This window comes from Gambusia affinis, linkage group LG20 (assembly GCF_019740435.1).
Source record: "Gambusia affinis linkage group LG20, SWU_Gaff_1.0, whole genome shotgun sequence".
Lineage (NCBI taxonomy): Eukaryota > Metazoa > Chordata > Actinopteri > Cyprinodontiformes > Poeciliidae > Gambusia > Gambusia affinis.
In genome coordinates, this window is record NC_057887.1 from 8,339,513 (window position 1) to 8,364,169 (window position 24,657).

At 39.7% G+C, this 24,657-nt stretch overlaps 1 protein-coding gene across 5 annotated transcripts in view; it reads right to left on the reverse strand.

The window, feature by feature from the left end:
* The window catches only part of dnah9 (dynein, axonemal, heavy chain 9), a 159,836-nt gene that overhangs the window by 60,400 nt on the left and 74,779 nt on the right, over nucleotides 1–24,657 (reverse strand). For 4 of the 5 annotated variants that reach the window (XM_044102455.1, XM_044102458.1, XM_044102457.1 and 1 more), the window contains 10 exons: nucleotides 21,289–21,450; nucleotides 19,261–19,457; nucleotides 17,357–17,519; nucleotides 15,720–15,843; nucleotides 12,216–12,358; nucleotides 9,704–9,865; nucleotides 9,207–9,440; nucleotides 2,282–2,362; nucleotides 1,866–2,045; nucleotides 1,083–1,313 (listed from right to left, as the gene is read on the reverse strand). In XM_044102455.1, coding sequence (XP_043958390.1) covers nucleotides 1,083–1,313; nucleotides 1,866–2,045; nucleotides 2,282–2,362; nucleotides 9,207–9,440; nucleotides 9,704–9,865; nucleotides 12,216–12,358; nucleotides 15,720–15,843; nucleotides 17,357–17,519; nucleotides 19,261–19,457; nucleotides 21,289–21,450 — 1,677 coding nt within the window. Of the gene's footprint in view, nucleotides 1–1,082; nucleotides 1,314–1,865; nucleotides 2,046–2,281; nucleotides 2,363–2,446; nucleotides 2,603–9,206; nucleotides 9,441–9,703; nucleotides 9,866–12,215; nucleotides 12,359–15,719; nucleotides 15,844–17,356; nucleotides 17,520–19,260; nucleotides 19,458–21,288; nucleotides 21,451–24,657 lie in introns of those variants that run through there. The other variant, XM_044102460.1, reaches the window with a different exon arrangement.

Consider the following 24,657-nt stretch of genomic DNA (forward strand, 5'->3'; position numbering starts at 1 on the left):
TGACTGGCAAGTGTCTTTTTGTGCCACAACAAATTGATGCTCGGAATATCGTTAAGCTTAATGTAAAGAGCGAAAATAAAACATGTGAGCCACCCTGGAATGCTGCAACTAATCTATTAATGCCAATGAAAAGAGGCAGGGCAGATATGGGACGAGGTAAAAAGTGACATTTAAATGTTACAAGACCTGACTTGGTAAGAATTCAGCTGGGACTTTGGAGGAAGACTGACTGGGGTGCTCATTAAGACTTTATTCGCCACATTTTGCCGCTGTCAGATTAATTGAAAGGACGTCCCAAAGGGGCTTCAGATGTCAAGCAAATACGCCGTATAAAATATTCAATAATCCTACAGATATCTGCCAGTAAAATTTGCTTGAAAGGTTAACATTAGCTGAAGGTAGTCACAATGGAAGCTTGAGTTAAAAATAAAATGAGAAAAAAAAAATGATTACACAATGTTAAAATACAGCTCAACTGATTAATTTTTTAGATAAGAAAACAAAACCTAATGAAGAATAATTAAACTTATTGAACAGAAGATATTAAAAGGTTGGGACACCATGACCTCTAATACCTGGTCTGGCTCTGTTTGGTTTAAATAGCATTAGCAGGATGTTTCTTGTAGCCATATGTTTCCAACATCCGATCGAAGAACATTTGCCCCACTCCTCACTTTAAGCCTTGAGGTATTTTAGAGGGGTTTGTTTTTGTTTCTTTTACATGTAAAGCCCAGTTATAGGATGTCCAAAGTTTTTCACACAGCTATGTTTTCATAACATCGCTACAAAGAGCGCGTTCAAAAAAGATGAACGTTTTTCTATAAGTGTTCTGCAGAAACAGAAGTGTGTGTTATCTGCTGCACTGCCATGCCTCGTGTCTGCTTCATTGAACCTCATAATCAGGGCAGCTGTTAAATTTGCAACACTTAATTTACTCCTTGATTTTCTCTGGCTGTCATTTTAATGCTTGACAGCCATAATGTGCCTCTGTCATTATAATCACGGCCTGCTAAAATTAGGATTTATTAGCAGAAGTTGGAGCAGAGTGGCTTGGCCACCCACCAGCCACCAGGAAGGCTCACCTGCAGGTAAGGCCGGATGGCTTTCAGACAAGCCTCTGGGATGTTTTCTTTGTTGAAGTTTATCAGAGAGTCCAGGAAGGAGTCCACCTTGGCCATCATCACCTTGGCTGCCTTCCAGCTGCGATCCTTCGGGACTTTGCCTCCGGGTGCCATCAGGACCATGACCGCCGCCGTGACGTTGGTCACCGCCGCCACGGGAGAACCGAACGACTTCAGCTCGGTCAGGTTATTCTGAAGAGGAAAACGAGGAGGGAATTGTAATAGTTAAGAAGAGGGAGTGTGTGATTTAATTGAGTTTGAGCAACTGTGCAATCTCTCTGTGGTCTTCTGAGAGGGGGGGAAGAAAGTGGGGGTGAAAGAAGGAGGGGATTAGAATAAAGGAAGAAGAACCTGTGCTGACTTTGAGACAACAACAGAGAATTCTAATTAAGGAATCTGGAGAGAGCTCTGAGCAGTGATTGAACTGTCTGTTCTGCTTGTTTGAACAGAGAGCACCTTTTAAACACAGAGGGTGTTTTCGAAAATCCCCCAGCCAGCTCTTAAACCTGCATGGGATGCAAGGATAAAGTAAAATGTCGACGAAACATAAAGACAACATTATTCCAGTAAAGGCCCGTCGAAACCCTGTGATTTAATGATCTTTTCTCACTAGTCAAGTCCACAAAAAAAAGATCAAAGTACAACATCTTTTTTTGTTTTAAATGAAACAAAAGATTAAGATACAGATAAAGAGTGATGGGACAAACCAAATATGGCGGAGAGTGAGATAGCAGAGGAACTGACTTTGTTGAGGATGTTGAGGGCATCCTGAGCAGCTTGCAGAGCCGGCTCAGCCTTGGCCAAGTCCTCCTCACAGTCTCTCTGCTTGCCGCTGACCACTACAGCAATGGCCGCCACCTTTTGTTCTTCCTCATCAGCCACAGCCTTCTCCTTTGTGACCTTCTCTGTTTCTATCCCGACCTCCTGCGGGCAGCACAAGGGGTTTTAGTCAGAGAATTAGCCAGATTTGGTGAAACAGCACAGGCTTGCGATAACAGTTGGGCAGGTCAAAACTACAACTGACCGCCATTGCCAGCAATGACAATATATGTATAAAATAATAAGCTGGGTAAAAAAGATCTATACCTATGTGTCGTGCTGGCTAGCAAAGTAAGAAATCACCAATGAATGACTATAAATGGCATTCAATTTGCTCTTACTTGAATCAGCTTGTCAGCGTCTTCATTCTTCTGCTTGAGTTCCACTTCCTGGGCAGCCAGCTTGGCCTTGAGATCATCCACCTATCAGAGGAGGAGACTCAGGAGTTCAGAGGGTGAGAAACAAGACTAGTGTTTCAAGGTGTAAGCAATCCTTTGAGTTTTTACCAACTGCGTGCGCTTCCTTTTCATTCTTTAGACCTGAAAACTGGCTCAGAGTTTATCTATCTAGCTGTGTTTCTTTCCTAGATCAGGCAACTTCAGTAGGCTATCAGGATACAATGAAATCTGGCAGAGGCCTGGTAGCAAGACATTAAGTTGATTCAGGTGTGTTGGAGCAGGGATGCATCTAAAACCTGTAGGATAGTAGCTTCAAGGACTGGAAACTTACAAACCTTATCCCTTTTTTAGTAACACAGAGAATTTGATGTTATTCTTTGATAATGAGGATCAACTGGATTGAAAATAGTTCACTTGGACCCTGTGTGTATGGTTCAACTCAATTGACTTTTCATTTCTGCCAAGTGCTTGTCCATATGTAGTCTAATATTAGTGATCATTTTCCCTTTCGGATGATTGGGGAAAATTTTTTTTTCCAATGTCCGTTTTGAAAAGGGCTCCAATATTAGCAACAGTTTCTATACTAAACACCTTTTTATGGATATTCCACAAAACGTAGCTCTCTGGTGTGGAGCATTGCTAAAAGAGAAGATAAGGTCTCTGGCTGTTTAGGCTGAAATGTTGTAGAAAATTGAGGCATTGGTCACAAAAGATAAATCACTGTTTGAAAACTGCCTTTTATATTTAATCTACAGCACTGTGAGGAAAATCTGAGTAGAGAGCAGGGCTTGTAGTTGCAGAAAGAAAAAAAAACGTGTTGTGTATTTATGCATCGAGTACAGACATGGGGGAAAACAAAAAATAAGCATGGTGAATACCTTGTCAGGTAAAATATTCACACCAGTGTAACCTGATCCTAAATATTAGGGTTGTAATCCACAAAACGAAGCAACAAGCAATCAATTTTTGTTATTGTGGCAATCATCTTGTAACTCATTGTAGCAAATGAGTCCATTATCTCATTTAAAGTCTCACATGCTTTAGAGGGACTGATCGTTTATTGTATCATCACTGGGCCGTGTGGAGAATACAACTGGTGACAAAGCTCTGCCACCATTTAACTGAAATCTAAACATCTCCTTAGTCGTTCAAAGCCATGGATATGATTCTGTGACTGGGAAAGCCTAACAAATAAGCCCCACAAAGTGCCCTAAACCTTTTGATGATAAGATGTTGTGCCGTGCTGGATTGTGCCATGTGACCTTTAATCCATTATGTAGAGAAAATCTTTCCCTGTCCAAGCAGATAAAGCCACAGAAAAGACGAATGGCATGGATTTCTGGAGAGGGGGAGTGAAAAAAGAAGAAAAAAAAAAAAAGCTTTAGGATCAAGAGCTGCTATCAGCACACACATACACAAATACACACACTCACTAACAGAGACCAAGGACGGTCATAAAGAGAAATTAAAGCTGTTACAAATTCCCTGTAACTCCCAAACAAATGGGGCTCGGCATCGCTGTCCGACTCCATCACAACCGTTGCACGGGGGAAATAAAAACAAACTGTTTTTCCAGCTCGTCTTTCAGCTAATTAACCAACTGGAAATAAGGCCGGGGGAAGAGAGCCGTTTTGGCTCGCTACAGTTCCATGCAAAAAGAATTGGTTGAATATGAGACCATCACCAAGTGAGCCATCAACATGATGAATAGGCAGTGGGGGAGAAAGAAAGGAGGTGGAAAGGGGAAACAGGGACACACTAATTGGTGGAGGACATGGGTGATATTCAGTACATCTGAGCCGTTTCTCTGTTTATATGCTGCAGATGGAAATCCAAGCAGTAGAAAACAAAACAAACAAAAAAAAAAATGCCTCTCTGCTCCTGACTGTCTTTATGAGACAACCCACACTCTGTCCCTGTTGCTGTAAACGTAAATTGGAACAACTGTTTCTTAGGGCAAGATATTTGATACCACGGCAACAGACTGTACAAATTCATCCATGCGTGAGATAGCTTATGGGCAGAGTTGGCGATTTCACCGAGTGGTTCGCATTGTATCTATAGCTTCATTCATGAAGCAAAGAAACATCTGGCTGCTTCCTGTTTCTGACCCGTTAGGGTAGAGCTTTACTAGGACTGCTGTTTCTGCAACTCTTTGTTTGAGGTGCTACACATCCCTCTATATTGAGAAAAATAATACTGTTAGAAAAGATATTACTTCCTTTGTTTTCACAACAGAAACCACAAAAGTCTGCATAGCTATATATATATATATATATATATATATATATATATATATATATATATATATATATATATATATATATATATATATATATATATATATATATGGGCATATAAAAAAAAAATCAACATAATGTTGGAAAAAGTCTGCTTTCACACCTATACGAACCCAAGTGACATCTAATTTCTAATCTATAGAGTTTAACTGGTTGTTCGTCCAACACCCCATTAAGGTAAAACAGCCTCTCCTCAACAGGCCTTTTAAGAAGGCTTTGTTCTCTGTTCTGTCAGGTTAAGGTCAGGTTTCTGTCCAAGCAAATCAAGTTCTGAAAGCCCAACCTCACTTCCTTCATGTCTTTATAGACTTTGGTTTGTTCACTGGTAGATGAGTCATGATGGAAACGGGAGGGACCCATCTCAAAATGTTTCAGAAAATTGGGGTCATGAAATTGAAATGTTTTGCTGGGCTGAAATATTAAGAGTTCTTCTCACATAAACTAACGTAAGTGCTTGAACAGCCACAAACCACAGCTACCCGACCCAACTTTGCACTTAGAACGATTTAATTAAACTTCAATCAGTGACCAATATTCAATTCGTACCTAACAAATACAGCACTGTTTGAACACATGCAGAACGTTTAGTGTTGTTGTGCCTTTGAGGTCTTTAAATTGATGTGTATGTGACCTCTGACCCAGGTAAATTTGCCATGGGAAACCCTGTCAAGCAATGACACGATGGAGTGTGATGTGAACAAAGTATCATAAAAGGAATGTAGGACAGCAATATCACTCAGGTGGACTTGGTTTTGGACTATGCTCAACTGGTAAAAATATATCCTACACACCATTACACCACAGGTTCAACGCGAGATTTGAAAAGAGTATTTGTTTTTATTTCGCACTAGTCTACCCAATCTCCATCTTCCACATCAACAAGCCATTTCTGTTCCCAAAACAGCCACCCAAACTATATATTTTTTCTATTTTGAACTATGCTCTGTAAACTTGACATGATTTTGCATGAAAATTTCAGCTAAATGCAGGTCATGAAATTCTAAAGCGCATTTGTCCGGGATCAGCAACCATGTCACATAACAGTCACTAAATTCCCTTTCTCCACTATTCCGACGCTCCCTTTGAACTTCATCAAGGCTTTTTTTTTTTTTTTTTTTTTAATCTTGCCTAGAAGCCCAAAAGCAATAGGAAGCCCCTATGGGATTGATGAATTCACCGTTTCTGTTAACAGGCATACTTAATAAAGTGGCTGGTGAGTATATATGAATGCAAGCAGTTTTGTAAATGTAGCCATATTAATTGATAGCACATGTAGTTAGAAAGGTGGAACAATAAAGTTGCCTGATATAGCATATAATAGAGCATTACTTTACCTTTCAACATTTAACACCACTTCATAGGCTATACAGCTTAACATGAGGTGGTTTATATTAGGGTGTGTGAAATGATGAGATCTTAATCTGAATATGACTTAGTACAATCTGAAGCTAGAAGCGGTCCTTGTGAAGGGTTAACAATACTGGTGATACCTTTTCTTCCTCATTAAATTTCTTGCAACTCATTTTGATGACTTATAAAACTCCATCTTTTGTAGCCGTTTGTGGTAAGACTACCAAATCCAAACATAAATCAAAATTAAAGCAGCCGAGGGCAGGACAGTATTTGCACAAAGAGGAGGAAAAAAAAAAAAAAAACTAATGTTTTCCTAAGAGAGCGTATGACTCAAACAGCTACAGGATCGTTCACAGTGCCCTACACACACACATATATATATATATATATATATATATACATATATATATATATAGAGAGAGAGAGAGACAGAGAGAGAGAGAGGGCTTGCTTTAACCCTCTTGGTCTTTGTTTACCATGACCAAGGCAGCCCCTGGTGATCTACGGATCCTCTTGTGCAGAATGTTAAATAACAATACTTCAAATAGGCCAGGCATTGGCGTGGATGCACCAACAGATACGGGCTGCATTAATGGTGGCCTGCTGCTGTAAAGGCTGTGCTCTCTAATTAAAATAGCTCCCCAGTTAGCATAATAACCCCTATATATGATGTATATGTGGTGGCTGAGTTCTACAGTAAATGGGAGATGGGGGAAACAGAAAACAGGACACACTGTGGTTTTCAGCACCGACGTCACTTATGCGCAATGGGTGTTTATGCATGTGTGATTTTGTGCGGGTGGGAATGTGTGGGCCTGTTTATGCAAAGCAGAAGAGATGCATGTTATGCCAAAGTGAAACTGTGTTTGTGTAGTTGGTTCTGCATTAACTCACAGAGGATAGCAGGCCCACTATAATTAGGACTGCTTCACACTCAGACTTTGCATTCCATTATTCATATAGTCCTCCTCTGGCAAACAGTAGAGATGGTAAACATTAGAACAAATGGATCCAGGTGTGGATATTAAAGATGGAAACATTACCTTATGCAAATCATGATTTCATACAACTAATCCTGCAGTCTTTACTGCAAACAACTTTGCAAATGTATGTGCCGTCAAGTCATACACAGATGTAAGATGGAAAATGTTGTGACTTCATTAAGTATTAACACCCCTTCATTGTTTTTTTTCATATTTGGTCAAATTATGACCACAAGTCTAAATTCATTTTCTCAGGCTTTGACATGACAAACCAAATACCACATGATAGCTGTTGAAGATTAAACATATTTTTTGTTTTATTTTGCAAATATATATCTGAAAGGTGTGACAAGTATTTCACACCTTATACCCCAAAATTAAATTTAATCAACTGACTCATATTCAGAGGGCACGTAAAAGGCTCTGGTAACTCTGGAGGAGTGACAGCAACCCACAGCTCGGGTGGGAGACACACCTAACACTGCACGACTTCCTATCTCCAGATGTGAAAGGCTTTGTCATGGCAGCACAACACACTTTTCAGATTTTTATTTGAAAACAAACCATATGTTTTCTTTCAGTCGCATCACAATTTGTTTTGTTTGTTTATCACAAGCCAAATCCCAAAAGAATAACATCAAAAAGAACAAATCTGTAAAATATCAGGCGGTCCAAATGTTTTTGAAAGGCGTTATTAGTCTTTTTAATCATTTATTATCGGGACTTATTTTAAGGTTTTACTGGTGGATTGTATTGGATTTAAAAAAATAAACAAGATTAATTAGGCATTTATATAGGAAATGTAGTAGAAAATACAAGTTAAAGTTTATGATTCCACTATAAATTTAACTGTTGACATGGCGGGATTATTTCTCAAAACATAGCTGTTCAGTTATTTTCATGCAAGTGAACATAGGCTATTATATAGTCACAATTACCAAGAGATGAAATAAATACAATTATATGTCTAATTGTCAATTTGAATAGGTGTAATTCTTCTTCAAATGCCAGCATCTGTAATAGTATGGAGGTCCATTGGTGCCTTCTTCTGGAAAACACACCAGACAACTTTTAACTTGCGACTCATTTTTATTCCAAATTACAATTTAGGGACAAGGTTTTGCAATGGTTGTTACAAACTTTTAGAATATTTCACATCTCCATATTTACCCGGTACGATTAAAAATTCAATGAATACGTACCTATTGTATAGTACTGTATTTACTTGTATTGTTCAAATAAATTGTTTTTCGATGTTTCTTAAGAAATGTTATCTTAATATGCAACATCAGTTCCTCTACAAAAGGTTTTTAGAGCCTTTGTAGTTATGCGGTACAAATCAAAGTGTTTCTATTGCCTTCAGCTCTGCAATCCATTCAGGCATCACTGTATCCCACACTGATGAATGAAAAGTGCACTCTTAATCCTCTTTATTCCTGACACCAGGGTTGTAGGATGGATTGGGGGTGGAGCGTTTGGTGAGAGTGTGGAGGTTGCAGCAATGCAGTGGGTATTTTAAAACAACATTGCAACAGAGATTTTCAATTTGCTTTGGTGTATCATGAAAACAAAAGGAATTTCCTTAAATGGCTTTAATATTGATAAAAGAAACAAACATTTTAAAGGTGATTTTGAAAAAGAAACCAAAAATGCCTGCATTTGTGTTAAATGCTTGAGTTGCTAATTGGTTGAACAAATCAATTACCATATCAGTCTGACTTTCAACTGGAACACAGCTTGAAGTTTCATCGTTAGAAACTAATTATGATACTTAGGAATGCTGCATAATTAGCATTTGTAGCAGACTAAATATTAGCAATGGCACTTGTCTCACTTAATGAGAAGCATGGACTTCCACTTGTATCACCAAACAAAGTCATAACAATACAAATCAAGTGAAACGCATCTAACTTTGATGAGACATTTCAAGCTCTTCTAATACCACAGCATCTTGTTCTGCCTCCTACTGGCTAAAGTTTGTATTAAAGATGTGAAGACCTTCGGTCATTGTTCTGACTGACTCTAAGAAGACCGACTGTATTCCTCCACTTTTAATGTCACTACTTACGACTTCTAATGCTACATTCTAGGCATGCCAGCTCCTTCCAGGTATAGCATTTCTCCACCGATCACTGGTCTGCATGTGTATCAACTCAAATTCTCTCTCTGTAATTGAATATCTAGTTGGAGGGATAAATTTTTCAACCGGGGTTCCATTACAGATGCAAATACCTGAGCAGACGTGCTGCTGAGCTTCTGCAGGCCGTTTTCCAGCCTCTCCATCTTGGCGGTGAGATCTTTGCTCTTCTGGCCCAGCAGACTGCGATACAGCTTGATCTGCTCCAGGAAAGACTTGGGCGTGGTGTAGTTGTAGCGCCGCTCATTAGCCAGGTACTCCTTGGATGTTTGATTGACACTGGTGTGGACGTAAGCCATGAATCTGCTCACCGACTCCTTCACCTGGGGCTGGATGATTTAAAAGTCAGCGGTTATTTCACACTGGAAGTAGGGGGACCGTGCAGATTGCAGCGAGGGACGGTACTTCCTCAGGCTGAGGCGTGGAATTTAATTTCGTGGCCTTCAGTCTGCATTTGAAAATAATATCGCATATCACGGTGGCTGACACCCTAAATTACATTTTCAGAGGAAGAACTTTTTTATTTTTTTTATTTTGTGGGCGACTTCCTTTCTGCGTGTACTGTGTATATTCAACCGCGGGTTTCTCTCACTTCGATGTTCTCCACCTCCTGCAGGAACCTGAGGCTGACCGACTCCAGCGCCTCCCGTGGCCACTCATGGAACCAGTCGATCGCCGTGCAGTTGACCACAGCCGGGAACTTCCTGCTCCGATCTCTCAGTTTACTGCCGACCGGAGAGAAGCACAGGGCAACCTGGAAGTGATGGCAGCAAACATCGTAGGTTTGAACTCAGACACACAAACAGATTGCAGTCATTGAGTTATTTAGGTGGATACATGTAGATTCACAGAAGGCTTACAGAAGAAAGGCGCGCTCAGACTAATACGCCTTCCCGGTCAAGAGGGGTGATTGAGAACTGTGAATTAATTATCTGCAGCTCCATCATTAGGCAAATAAAGCTTCCATCAAGTATGTGGATTAAAGGGGTGTGTAGAGCTGTGGGATATGTCAGACTGATTTTCACTGCTGGAGACTAACAGCTGGCTTGTTGAGACACTCAGCCAGATGCTCGACAAATTCAAACTGAAGAAACAAACAAGCAGAAGGCACACCCAGAGACACTGCTGATGGTAATCACTCAGCTCAGAGGAAGAGGAGAAAAATAAGCAGCGAATGTGGAGTTTAATTCAAGGCTTTTCTATAACATCTTAAACAAGAGTTCATCTTTAGTCTTTATATTATCTTCTTATGGCTGCAGAGGAAGAAGAAAAAGTGGAGGTGCGTGTTGAAAAGTTTAATCAACCCTCATGGAATATTCAGTAAACCCATTTATAAAAGTATCTCTGGGATCATGGTGAAGTTTAATTTTAGACTAAATTATTAATCAGGAGCTGCGATTCAAAGGCCTAGGCCCAAGGAAAAATATTTGTTCTCTCTTTCAGCAGAAGTTCATCACACTCTCACCGTGAACCCTTTGAACTACTGCAATCGGGGAAACAGGATGACGACCTTAGCAACAGAGATACGGGACTGTCTGCTACACAGACTTCGGTCAGATGAACTGCTCTTAATTTCATGCAGTTTTTATTGTTACACTTATTTCATATCATGTTGTGTGCTTTTAGATACGTAATCAATTTGTACACTATCCCACAAACAATAAAGAAAAGAAATCATTTGTTGTATAATGTTCTAAAACTAAATTACTGTGTCGACTGAGGTATACGTTTTTTAGTGTTTGTGAATAGACATTTAATCAACTTACTATTAATTATCAGAGCACATAGCCTGCTTTACTACGTTTCATATAAAATATCTAACACAGAAAAATAACTATGAACATCACTTCTGAGAGACTTGGAGGTGGCATCACAAGTAGAGGGACGGTGTTATGAGTCAATACACAGATTCTCTGAAAGTTAGTGAAACGCCCAAGTGAAGGTTAGACACAGAAGATGTCTCCTTGAGGAGTTGGACAACTTTACCAACACACAGCAATGGTTGATAGGGATCCATTTTGTTGGTTTGCAAGACAGGTCATATTGTGAAATTTGTCAGCATGTGGAGTGTGCAGATGGCACAGTCGCCCTATGTTGGAATCAGTAGGTATGTGAGAGCACCCACACACAATTGAATCATTTACATAACCATTGCTGGTCTGCATGTGTACCAAATTAGGTCCAAATAAGATGTGAATCATTTCTTCTGGGCATATTTGTCACCGACTGTGTGGCGAAGGGATTGACCGCCAATTAGTACCGAGGATCATGCTACCCCATTTCCCTCGTTGACCCCTCAAACCCATCCCCATACACTGGGAGCAACTCATCAAAAAACTCCCCAAAGCATGTTAAATTGTGGCCTAGTTTGGCAATTTATGCTCAACAACCCGTGCGACATGCTGAAACACCCTCAGTACATTTCATGCAATGATTGAAGCTTGCCAACATTTCTGGGAAAGTGCCCTTTCCACTCAGACAAGCAGTTTAAACAGAAATAACTAAACAGTCAGAAATCCACTCTTTAGAAGATTGCCCATGGGAATGCCTTCTTTATTTATTCACTCCCCAATCTAGAGAGGTTGGTGCTGGGGGTGGGGGATGTGGTGGTGTATGCTATAATAATGACAGGATAAGCAGCCCTCTGGAAGCTCTCCCTCCCCAGGGGGAACAAAGCGACTACACGTCGGCGAAATTATCTGCAGCTAAACGGCAGCTTTTCTGCTCATGCTGGTGATTTATAATGACGTCCGCCGCCTCCAAAATGTATTCAAGTTCATCTGAAAGTGTCAGGGAAGAAAATTGTCTGGGGAAAAGCTCCTTCATAAAGCCAGATGTTTATCTAAGTTTGAGAGGTTCTTTTTTTATTTAGCAATGGTAAATTAGAGTGTGAGGTGGCAAGCTTTCGCGATATTAGGAAAGGATGGAGATCAAACATAGGCGAAGCTCAGCGAAGAAGATTAATGCGTAACTCTCCCCTGGAAGGGAACCACTCAGAACGGTTGTGTCTGGATGATTACTTTAGAAATTCACAGAAGTGAAAAAAACAAAAAAACAAAAAAAAAAAAAAAAAAACGATCCTTTGTCCTATCTGTCTGCTTCACCTTGAGCTGCCTACGAACGCGGTCGATGAAGAACTTCCAGCAGTTTTCTCTCGTATCCATCAATCCCGAGCTACGGACCTCTGGCCTCACGCTGCCAATGATGTTCTCAACCTCATCGTCTGGGAACAGGTCGGGAATCTCTCCTGGAATGAATAAAATGAATCACATTATTGCCATGCCTGCAGACCTCTTCTTAAAGTGAGCTTAAGCTGTCTGAAAACTCTGGAAAAGTTTCTTATCTTGTTGGGATCGGAGCTGACACTGAGCACAGAGACTCTTAAATCAAATCTTGCTGTGGTAATAGAGGTGGAGACTGCAGGAGATCATGCAGAGGACTTATGCTAATACAGATATCTGCTTTAAGTCACAACTCCACTCGAGTAACTGATGAGCCTGGAATGTGCAGATGGATGTACGAGTCTATAATGAGTCAAAGAAACTTCAGCCCATGGAACCATTACTTAACAACATAACTCCAGCTGCTCCCCGCTGCAAGCTCATGACTGATGTTTCGGCAGAGCAAAATCCTTTCAAACAGTTATATTCATTTAGTTTTGATGCAACTAAGATTAATTTAGTTAGCCTATGATGTCATCAGAACAGTAGCTTAACCTGTTGTTTATGATAAATGTATTCGTTCTGAGCACACATTTGCAGAATATGAGCTAAAGACTTCTAGCAGTAATCAAGCATCAAGTCTCTCGGGGTGCATTTCGACAGGGTTGGCACAGCTACGCACTAAAATCTTGGGTTGAGGTCTTGGCTTTCCTCCACATCCCAAAAAAAGTCACCCCCTAAGCCTCCACTGGCGTTGCTTTAGCAATCTGTTGAGGGTAATTGCTCAGCTGGAAGGAAAACCTCTGTTCTGTCCTTTTTCTGGAAGACTAGGATTGCACCAGACATTGTGTTGCTTTTGCACACGTCTCATCTGACAGCAGCATTTTTTTCCCACATGCCTCTTGGTTCAATCCAAGCTTTCTGACAAAGTTTTGTATTAGTGCTTGCTTTTTCCTGGTGACTATGGATACCTAGCTGTGTAAGATGATTGGGTTATAATGGCCCGTTGACAGATATTACCATCTCTACAGAAGATCAATCTGGTTCCATAAAGGGCATCTTTGGACTCTTAGTTGCTTATTTGATTAAAGCCCTCCTCACCTGGACTGCGAGTTTAATTTCCATCTCTTTCCAGGTTTGGAGTGAAGGTAGAGTTTATTGAATCTTTATTACATCTATATGGTCAGTCATTAGTGATGCGTAGGCCATGCATTTATATTTTTGTACTTTTGAAACTTGATTTCCATTATTGCACTAATGTTGATTCTGACTGACATAGAAACAGGTGTCGATCAATTTTATATTTTTATGTCTATTTTTAAATGTGTAAAATCAGTTACCTTGCTATTTAACACAGCCTATGTTTTTTTTAGATAGTTTTATCAGCTGTGAAAGCTAAAACATAACAGAAATTTGAGGTTGTAAGAACACAAATCCAAGAGACGGAAGTGAGGGGGTTAGTATATTTCAACATCACCTAGACTAGGTTAAAGACATCATCTTCTGGCAAAGTGAGAGCAGCAGATGAAAGAGAGATTCTTGAGAGAGAGAGAACAAAGCCCTGCAAGGCAAAGGCTTGTTTCCAAAAACCACAGCCTGCTGGTGTGTTTACTGGCAGATGCCTGCACTGTCTGGGAATACAATGTAGGGATCTCAATATACTCAGGTTTCCAGCTTTTCAGCAGCTAAGTTTTTCCCCAAACATATTTACCATTTCCTGTAAAATGTTACTATATTTTCTTGAGCAGTTGTCTCCACCAGTTCATTCAAAAAGCTTGAAAGGCAAATAAAAACTGAATCAATAACAGCTTCTTTCCTCCAAAGACCCTGATCTGAAAGGCTGTTTCCCCAATCCGTGGCAACAAAAGACAATGAGAACCACATATAGTAACCTGTTGGTGCCTCTTCTGTTGCCGAATGAGTTTGGTATCCTGTTGTGTTACGTTTGTAGTTTGTGAGGTACTTAAGAGCAGCGTTCGTGTCATGAGTGGTGAAAGTGACCAGAGAAAAGTCAGAGTTGGAAAACGAAGAAATGGCTACTGTACAACATGCTGTATTGTCTACTGATGTGAGAGAGAAAAAAACAACAACATTTCTACGGTCTACAAAGGCTGTACATGTCTCAATGAAATGATGCGGCTCCACACTACGTTGTGGGATGTATGTCTTCACAACATCTCACCGTTAAGCTCGACGTTTGAGAGAAAAAAACACTGTCTGTTCTCGGAGCTTTTTATTACAGATTCTTATGCTTTAAAACCAGTTTTCTTTGCCCATTTGTGAGTAAAATTTAGCCGCTAGCTGTAGCCACAACAGAGTTGAATGTCCAGGACTGGGGAAGTATGATAAATGTATTATACTTTTATCACACAACAATAGAGTCTGGACTATCAGAGTCAGCTGTTACTTTTCTGCATGTCTTCACCTACTCCGGTCTTCTTCCACAGTGCGTGCAAACAAACAAACAAACATACATTTTTGGACTTTGGGAGGAAGCCGGAGAACCCGGAGAGAACCCACGCATGCAGTGCAACAATGCTACCAACTGCGCCACTGTGCAGCCCAAAAACATGCCTGGTAGAATAATTACGAACACTCAATGGCACTGATGTATGAGTATTTGCTTGAATGGTTATTTTTGTCCTGTCAATCCTTCTAGGGCTCTGTTGACGATGCCAAGACATAAAAAGTGGGTGGATGAAAAATTTTTGCCTAGTTCTAATTTCAAGAAATGGCCGATAAAAAAAAAAAATTACCTTAAAAAACAGACATTATTGTAATCCCATACTATGCCAGAATCAAGCCTAAGAGTATGCATGCATTGTCATGGTTATGAATAAGCAAAGGTTCAGTTAGTTTGCTTGGTGCACATGAAACACTCTTTGATTCATCTCTGGTCGACTAGCTCAGGAATTGTCCAAGTTCCAGGGCTTTGGATTGCACAATTTTAAAAGCAAGTGCTTTAACTGGAGATTTTGTACTTGGAGTGAGAGAAGACAAGCTCTAAAATAACTCTGCATCCACTGTGTATGTTAGTGTGCTAAATTTTGGTAAAGGTCACATCGGAACAAAGCCAAAGAAGTGAGGTAATGAAGTTCCTGAGACTATAACTGAAAATGTTTTGCCCTTTAGCACAATTGTTTTGCAATTTTATGTGTTCAGGAAGTAATTGTCATTGTCCATGGACAATTGTATTACATTAAAATTCATATATTTCACAATAAATTCAAAATTATTACAAAAGAACATAAAATACCTTGATGGGTTGGACTCTTAAAACTTCAGAGCTTAAGGAGGAATCCATTCAGTTTCTCACAATGTTATATCCATATTGAGGAGTAATGACATCTCTGTTTTTTTGTAACAATAAATAAATAAAACATAAAATCTTTTTTTTTTTTTTCTGGAAACCATAGAAAGCAGTAGTCAGAAAAGGCTTGCCGTTACCCGATGCCAAAAGATCATTGACCAGAACGAGGAACTTTTCATCTGCCACTTGGCCGTCAGTCATTAGGAACACTGTGCCAACATTCTTCACACCAGCTTTGATGTAGAGGGATCCCAGGTCAGTCTGGGTGGGAAGGAGAGAGGAAGAGGAGGAAAAGGAGGGATATAAATATAAGAAACTGAAGCTGTTCGAGTGGAACTGTAGATTTGCATAATAAAAGGAATTTCTCGTACCCAAAAGCATCTGACATTCAAACAACCTTTTCCTGTTTGAAGTCAATAAACAGGATTTATACTCTTTGAACTTCATAATTTGTTGTATTTCAACCACAAACTTCAACTTATTTACTAATTTATGAGAGCGCAATACAAAGTAGTGCCTAGTAGTGAAGTTAAAGGAAACTGATATGTGGTTTCAACATTTTGTTGACCTATGCATGCCATATTATTTAGTGGTGTGCATAATAATCCCGACATCGACCCCTCTTACTCTAAAAGTCTTATCGGTGGACTCCACCTATAACAGTCCACCTATAGGAGTAACCTTTTGAGTAACTTAATCTTAAGAAAAGTCCAACTGTATTTTTTTTTCCTGACCGGTCCGGGTCAAAACGTAAGGAGAAGTTAAAAGCTGGGTCGGTGTAGAAAACAATGACTCATGCTTTGAAAATCTTATTGAGCCTCAGCTAAAAATACTAACTGTGACATTAAAAAAAAAAACTATGAACACAAGTACCAAGAAGGCACTGTAGTCTTATACGACAAAATTTGGATTTTGAAGTCTCTGGTCAATGGCAAAACTGAACAAAAAAGCAAAACAAAATGTGTGGCGCATAACTTCCCCTTTTGAAACATGGTAGTGGCAGCAGTATGCTGAGGTGAGGCTTGTCTTCAGCAAAAACTGGCAGCATCAGATGTGCAGAAAAGAATATGCACATTATTTATTCTTTTGTGTCTTTTGTAAATGCTGTTTATTCCTGAAAACAATATATAAATATGAACAAGCAAAGATTTCTGAGGTTGAAAAATATCCAGAAACAGACGACCCACGATCCGTCAACAGGAAGACAACGGCAAAATTCTGGCGACGGATTTCTCTCACGAAACCTGGTTGAGGAGAAGCAATGCTAAGCTAATATTCTGAAGTCTAAAAGATTTAAACTTGTGAGCATTTTATTGTATAACAAATTCATTTGATTGTTTCAAGTAACGCTTTACTTTTCATGCAGGTGGTACTAGAAACGCCACCTGCTGGCATAACTAGATATCTACATGTAGCTAAAATCCACAGATGTAGCGATTTCTTGTGTTTCAGCACAATTCAGTGTGACGTGCCTAAGGTCTGATGAAGGCATCATTTGCCTGTCAAAGACGTGCTGAAATGTGCCTCCCCTGGTGCTTGTTGCTGTTCAGCTTTGCTGACGTAAATACAGGGCACTTCTGGAAAAAATACATGTTAGAAAACTTGACACCTAGATAGAGACTCCCTTTGCAGCAGGCCAGCGATCATAAACATGAAGATACAGCTATATTTGAATATTCTAACGCATATCCATGTGTTAGAACTGCGTAGGTAATGTCCAGACATAAATAAAGTGACAAGAAAAAAAAAAGGTTGTCTGATATCTTTTTCTAACCTTTAGGTCTGCGAGACTGTAGCTTTTTCTCAAGGTGATCTGAAAAACCTCCAGATTGGAGATGAAGGCAGCCAGTCGGGTCAGGCTCTGCTTGCCGCTGCCGCCCACTCCGACCAGCAGCGCGTTGCCCCGTGGAGACTCCAGGATTCGGTTTATTCGGCAGCTGCATGTAGAGAGCAGACATTCGGGGGAGGGAGGAATCGGTGGAAAGGAAAGGGTGAGAGAAAAGGCAGAGGGAGGGAACGCTGGCTGAACACGGCACCTGACTCATCCCCAAAAAAACAACCAAAAAAAAGCTTTGCGGTTGTTTTTGTCCGTTTTCATGCAGAACACCACCACTCTCCGTATGATCACAGTTTCCAATTAAAACTGTTATTTTTCTCTAGACTGAGCTGGCCTCCAGACTCCTAGACTCCTCCTCTAATCTCCTAAACAGGATGTAAAAAATGCTCTTGTGTCTCTTCATTTTTAATAGATGGCCTGATTTCATTATGAATCCAGTTTGCGCTGCGGAAACACAACGCTCATTTTAACTACTGCCATGCTTTACATGCACAGTGACAAATCTCAGTTGTTTTCACGCTTCCAGTTGCGCTGACATTTAAATTTCATTTCTTCCTGATGATAGTTTAGCTGCTTTGCATTTTCTTGCATTTCCAATAATGTTTCAGCTACTTTCAGTGATTACACATAAGATGACATTTAAACTTCTTACACACCAACTGGCACTATAGCTCTACAATCGAAGACAGATTTTGACTCCCTTCGCTTTCTTGAATTCCACTCTGTTTTCTCCATTATGTGCTTTCATTATCCAGGACTTTATTTGCTCAAACTGTTGTACTTTCCAAACATGAGCTCAGTCACTGAAAGGTGTAGACATGACGAGGTGGGAGGGTTCTCAAACATCTCTCACAGCAGAGTAAAAGAGGAACGTGGTTGATTTGCAAACCTGTGTCGAGGCAGATAAGATCGGTGGATAAAATCAGCGTCACGAGTTTTAATCAACCAATCACCAATCTCCCAAGATTAAGGAAATTTGGGGTGATTTATTGGCTGGAAATGTTATCAGGAAAGCCTCCAAATGTTGCTGTCAGACTTCTAAGCTTAAGTACAATCCTGAAGCTAAGAATGTAATTTTAATAAACAAGAAACAGAAAAAAGGCCCACGAAAACAAAGATATGTTTTCAACCACATCTTTGAAAAATGAGGCTTAAATGAGTAAATATTCTTCCCAATGTAGAACTATTCACATTGAGGGTTGTACATTGGCAAGTAAAGGATTTAAAGTAATCAGAACTGCAATTCTAAATGAGTTGACTGGGTTTTGTTGGGTGTCAGTAGTATTTATCCTTCTTCGTTCAGGATAAGTAAAACTAATCTGAACTTGTTCAGTAAGTGTGGCTGCTCAAAAACATATGTCGACCTGTTTTATGTGTTCAAGGAACTTCGGCGAGCGAAAGACAGGATGAAAGGTAACATGCTGACTTTTGAATGCTCAAGCTGTGGTAACAGCAGGTTCTGGGATGCCTTATGACTTTACTTGTTGCTTTTCAATCGGTTAGTAAAAAGTGAGCAGGCTTGTTTGTGTTGTGCGATGCACAGGGTGCCTAACCTTTTTTTTTTTTTTTTTTTTTTTGATGAAGTTGAACCCTTTGGAAAATAATCTTTGTTCAGAATTAGAAGCACTACACCCATATTCAAAAAGTATTCTTTAAACATTGTACGTTTTTAGCATGTCATCAGTTAGACGATCAATTTGACTCCTAGATGAAACATCAATGAAATGAGACTTAGATTATATTTATGCTGCATCCAGATTATATTTACTTCATCGCTGCCTGGGTTTCACATTGAATCTTAAAATACTGTAAAGACGAGAAACATTCCCTCCTGTACTCACATGTGAGCCATGGCATCTTCAAACAGCACCAGGTTCAGGGTGGCGTTGACCTCATTGTAGCTGTCCAGAACGTCCAGCAGGATTTTGCTGAGGCTGCTCCAGGACTCCACTGACATGTACCTGGGCTCCCCTGGCCCGCGGGCAAAGTGGCAGTACAGGTTCATCTCCCGGGTCCGCTGCAGCTCCTCCTCCACGTCCTTCGGGGGAAGGTTCATGGACACACACACACAGCAGTGGTAAACAGTGAGGGGAACACAGTTCGTTTGCCAGCAGAACATTGCTGTTAGGCCTAAACAGTGTGGACAGGGACACGGCTAAATGTCTTTGCTGCCCAGAGCCTGACCCAGTTAATTCTCATCCATGCTGGCACCGAAATTTTTTTAGCCGTGTCTTTTGTCTGTTAAGGAAGGATGTTTGTGAGAAGGAAAAATAAAAGCAACTCGTGTATGAGAGACGAGCCGTTCAGAAAAATTTGACTGCTGACAGGAATCTGTCGATTTTCAACTTGATTGAATCCAACTGTTCAGAAACTCCAAAATCTACTTTTTTTTTTTTTCTCGTCAGTGAAGCACAAGGTAACGACATGCGGAACCCCACAGCTGTCAAAAGGAAACTACTTTCAATGAAAAGCAAAGAAAGCTAAATAATAAAAAAAAGAGTGAGAGAGGAAGACTTTCAACAGATAACAGGAAGACTGAAGATAAGTTGCTCTGTTTGATCCCTTCAAAAAGTCAACTTCTGTCAAAGAGCGAGGTCGAGTTGGAAACATTGGCAGCCTCTTGGAGAACTCAGAGTTAAAATAAGAATATAAATTCTCTTATCAACACACACAGAGATTGATGTCTCAGTACTGATAGTATTGCTACTAGCCAACAAGACCCTAAAGACAATTAAAAATGTGACCTATAATCATTTTGAGATTTTTTTCATACAAGTAAAAACTTGTAGAGTTGCCTCTGCTGCTGATATAGTTTACAGCTTCATGCAGGACGGGTGAAAGAATATTTGGAATTTGGTTCTCAGATCTTCTTAGATCATCCTTCATAATTTACCAAAACTTGTATGAGAAGGTGAAAGCTTTACAAAAACCTGAAAACTGGAAATTATTGGACACAAAACTTTCATTTCGAAAGTTCCTTTTCAGAGACCTAAGTTCATTAAAAACTCAAAACTTACGATTTATATGAATGAAAGCGTACTTGCAGCCGTAACTGGGAAGAAAACATACAGCACTGTATATTTTTATTTGAGGTGCACTAAGTAACTAAAACATCAGTGTTCTCTTGATCTTGTTTTTTTCCCCTCTATTCATTGAACGTATCAAAACTAAGAGCTTATGTCTACACACTCATCAACTAAGAAAATGAGTTGCAGGTTTGTCGAGTTGATTCAAATTCATGTTGATGAATGGACAGAGAAATATGCAGTGCTGCATTATGCCGAACCATTTGTTGGTTTCAAAATGACTTCCTCTATCATAGAACCTGCAGCATTTATCCTGTTGTTGTTAAAGCCCTCACACGGACGCAAGTCCAAGAAAACCAATGATTTGGTATTGGACAGACAAAAATTCTACAGATTTTCATGGAAGTAGAGAGAAGTTGGAAGTTTGTATTATATGCAAGGAGTTGATAATATATTGTTGCAGGGTCTCTTTTCTCATTTATCTGTGAGTGTATGTGCATGTGTGTCAGGTTCTTCTCAGTGGCATGACACAGGGCAGGAAAGGGTATGGAGGAAGCAGTGGAGAGGAAACCATTAAAATGTTTTCCAATTTGCTGGCCTGGCAGTCCAGACACTGACAGCCGGACCCCGTACCACACTGATTAATATTCTCCCCTAAGTCTCTGCAGGCCTTACACTCGCTCTTCCCCTAAAATTCTTCTTCTTTTATTTTTTTTCTCCTCCTCGCTGTGTTGGCCACTGATGTGCAAGTCCAGATACAGAACAGCCAGCCTAATGATTCACTCCCCGCTCTGGTCTGCCCCCGCTGAACTCTAGGAAAAAAAAACAAAAAAAACTTCTCACCTCATAGAACTTTTTCAGTGTGTCCGTCTGTAGCTTATCAAAGGCCTGGATGTCCTGCTCCTCCACCAGCTTGTCCCTGTAGACCCGGCTGGATTCATGCAGGTAGATTTTCAGCAGGTCCGTGGGGCTTTTCATGCACTTGCTGGTACTGAAGAGAATGCCCTGAGCAGAAAAAGCAGGAAAGGAGTATTTCAGAGGCTGATTTGGTCCATTTACAGCAGAACAAGGTGGGGAACAGAGCAAAGCGACTGTGGGTAAATCACTAGATACTCTGAGTGGGCCGGCTGCTGGGAGGTGTGACAGGGGAACTCGGTGAAATAATAGCTGCACTTTTCTTCTATCCAATTGTTAAAGTATTGTTTTATGTAAAGTGGGCCGAGTTCAGTGGGCAGGTGTTTAATTATCTGATTTAAATGAAAAAAATCTGGGTTACACAGTAGGACTTTCCTAAGCAGGCAAGGCTGAGCTCTGCCTGTGAGCTCTTAGAGAGCTAACGTACTTTACAGTTTAAGTACAATTAAAATAATGTAGTGGTGCCTCTCCCCAGTCTGCTCCTGCACACCGGCAGCCAGCTGGCTCGCAGAAACAGAAGATGGACTCTTCAGAAATAAGTTGTGGTATTTCTAATGAAGATGCCGTATGTAACATTTTTAAACAATATGTTTTTTTTAACCCAGGAAGCTCCCTGCGATTCTACAGCCATCTGCAGAAATACACCACTAGATCAAAAAAAGAATGCTAAGGTTAATTAGATGATGGCAGATAAACAGCTTTTCTGTACCGGTAAGTTGTTTCTCCATCATTAGCACATTTAGCAACGGGTACACAAGCACGATTTTCAGCATTAAGGCCTTCCTGTTGCCTCTGATTGGTTATTTCTGAGTGGGAATGGAGGATTTTTGCAGATGACAATAGCAGCATAAGAAGAAGGCAGAGAAGTTTTGTTTTTTTTCCCCACAGATTGTGTGTTTCATGTCATAATGATAATTTGAATAAATATGTATGAAACATGTTTATAAAAGCTACATGCTGCAGCTTGGAGCCGCCTTTTACTGGATGACTACCTTAGCCAATTACCTGAATAAAACAAGAGCAAATATGGATAACATTATGTGCAGTAAGTAAGAAAAATATATATATATGATTTTTATCCATTTCTTCTTTTTTTGGTTAGATTTAATGTTTCAGATACATGTCATATTACTATAAAAGCTGGTTGCAGGCACTCATGTCAAGCTGTGCTGCTACTCAGCAGATGATCTACAGAACATTTCAATATCTCACCATTATGGGCGGTTTATTTAAGCAGCGAGCTTCCCACATCATTCTGAATGTCGCCACTTCCTGCTGTTTTACTGCTTTTCACCCCCTTCAATCATCCTTGTTCCCAACCAGGAGCTCTAAGTTCAGAGACTCTCCTTATTCCCTGGCAGTCGAAGGAAAAATGTTCAGGGTGAAGAGACTTATTAGTCCATGACACTTTGAGCAACACAGACATGGAGGAGCCTGAATGCCAAACCAAGCCTAGCTCTCTATGTTTTTGTGTATTTCAACATTTACGCAAGAGTTGTCTAGCTGAACGTCTTGCTGCATAATTTTAACAGCAACAAATATTTTTTTTAAACACAAAAATTTTATTTTTATTGCATTATTTTATTGTATACCTATACAATAACGTTTAAGTATACATTACTAAATATTTTTCATACTTTAAGATCATAACTATTTTTTTAATCTAAATTTGCAATTTTAGAACCAATTTGAGGTTAAGACACATTTTTATAAATTTCTTCATTTAGACATAAAACAGGACATAGTAGAATTCAGTGGGTTGCACAAAATTTTACAAGCTGTGAACAAATAAGCAAAGCAAGCATAACGAAATAATTATGAGCAACATGAATCTAGTAGATGAATCCGAGAGTCCAGACTGGTCGAAAAATATTATTATTTATTTAGTAAATACAGCTCTGAAAAAAAATTTGGATCACTTAAAGTTATTAGTTTCTCTGATTTTACGTTTTATAGATATATGTTTGAGTAAAAGGAACACTCTTCTTTTATTATCTCTGAAATTCCAAGCAAAAATGTAGAATTTATTTGCAGAAAATGAGAAATGGTCGAAATAAAGAAAACGATGTGGTGTTTTCTGACCTCAAATAATGCAAAGAAAACAAGTTCATGTTCATATAGGAACAACAATACTAATGTTTTATCAGAAATCAATATTTGGTGAAATAATCATGAGGATTTCAATGGGGTCCAGTGCAGTGGTCTCCATTTTATACATATGAAGAGACCATATATATATATATATATATATATATATATATATACACACACACAACAAACATGAATTAAATCAGTCTGTAAAGTACTAGTGTGCAATGTGGAGTTATTTTCTAAAGGCTTTCTTATAATGTTATAATGTTGAATGATCGAAAACTCTGAATTATTGCATCAACAATAATTTTCAGATAAAAACTTGAAAAGCTAGTTTTGTCCTCCTGCTGGACGTTTATTGCAAGATGTGGCACAGTGGGTCACTGCGAGGAGCCACTGTGCCACTGTGCCACAGCTTGCAGTAAACGTCCAGCAGGTTGAAGGTTCGGTTCTCAGCCCCTCCAAAGAACCATAAAACGGTGAGGAAAATTTATCCTTATTCATCGTCAGTATTTGATGCTGGCAAAGACAATATTTCTCTCTCCTATTGTTTAACAAAAAAAAAAAAAAAAGCTTAAAAAAATGTTAATGAGGCGATGTCAAAACAAATCTAACAGGAAAAATTAAGTAAGTGATATTTAACTTACTTTAGTTGCTACGGTGTTCAGAGCAGCTCAGCTCCGAGCTGCTGGCTTTAGAGTCAGCAAGGTCCGCTGCCTGTCTGCAGCTCCCGTCGCGTCGCTGCTAAAACGTTTAGCTCGTAGCTGAGCTCGAGTTTGGCACCAAAAAACGAAACGGGGATCTGCTCCATGGTGGAGCCTTAACCTGCGCAGGAATCCACTGCTGATGAATGGTGGACGCTCCGGTCGGTCTGATTCGATTACCGTCACATCGTTCCAGGTCAAATTTAGATTTTTCCTGCATACTTTACTACATGCCTCTAGGTCTTTCCTAGTCTTTAAATCTCGGATCATCGAGCCAAAGTTGTGAAAACTTATATTTTCTTATGGTGAAGCGCAAAATGACTAGCTAGTCTCCACATGCGCACAGCAGCTTGGAGTCAATCAGTGACAGCTCAGGTCCTGCCAGTACGGTAGTTCAATTTTTTTTTATACAGATTTTAGTAAGAACTTAAAACAATAAGAGAGCATCAATAAAATTTTTTAAATATTTCAAAGGGATTATGAAAAATTTACCACCTTTAGT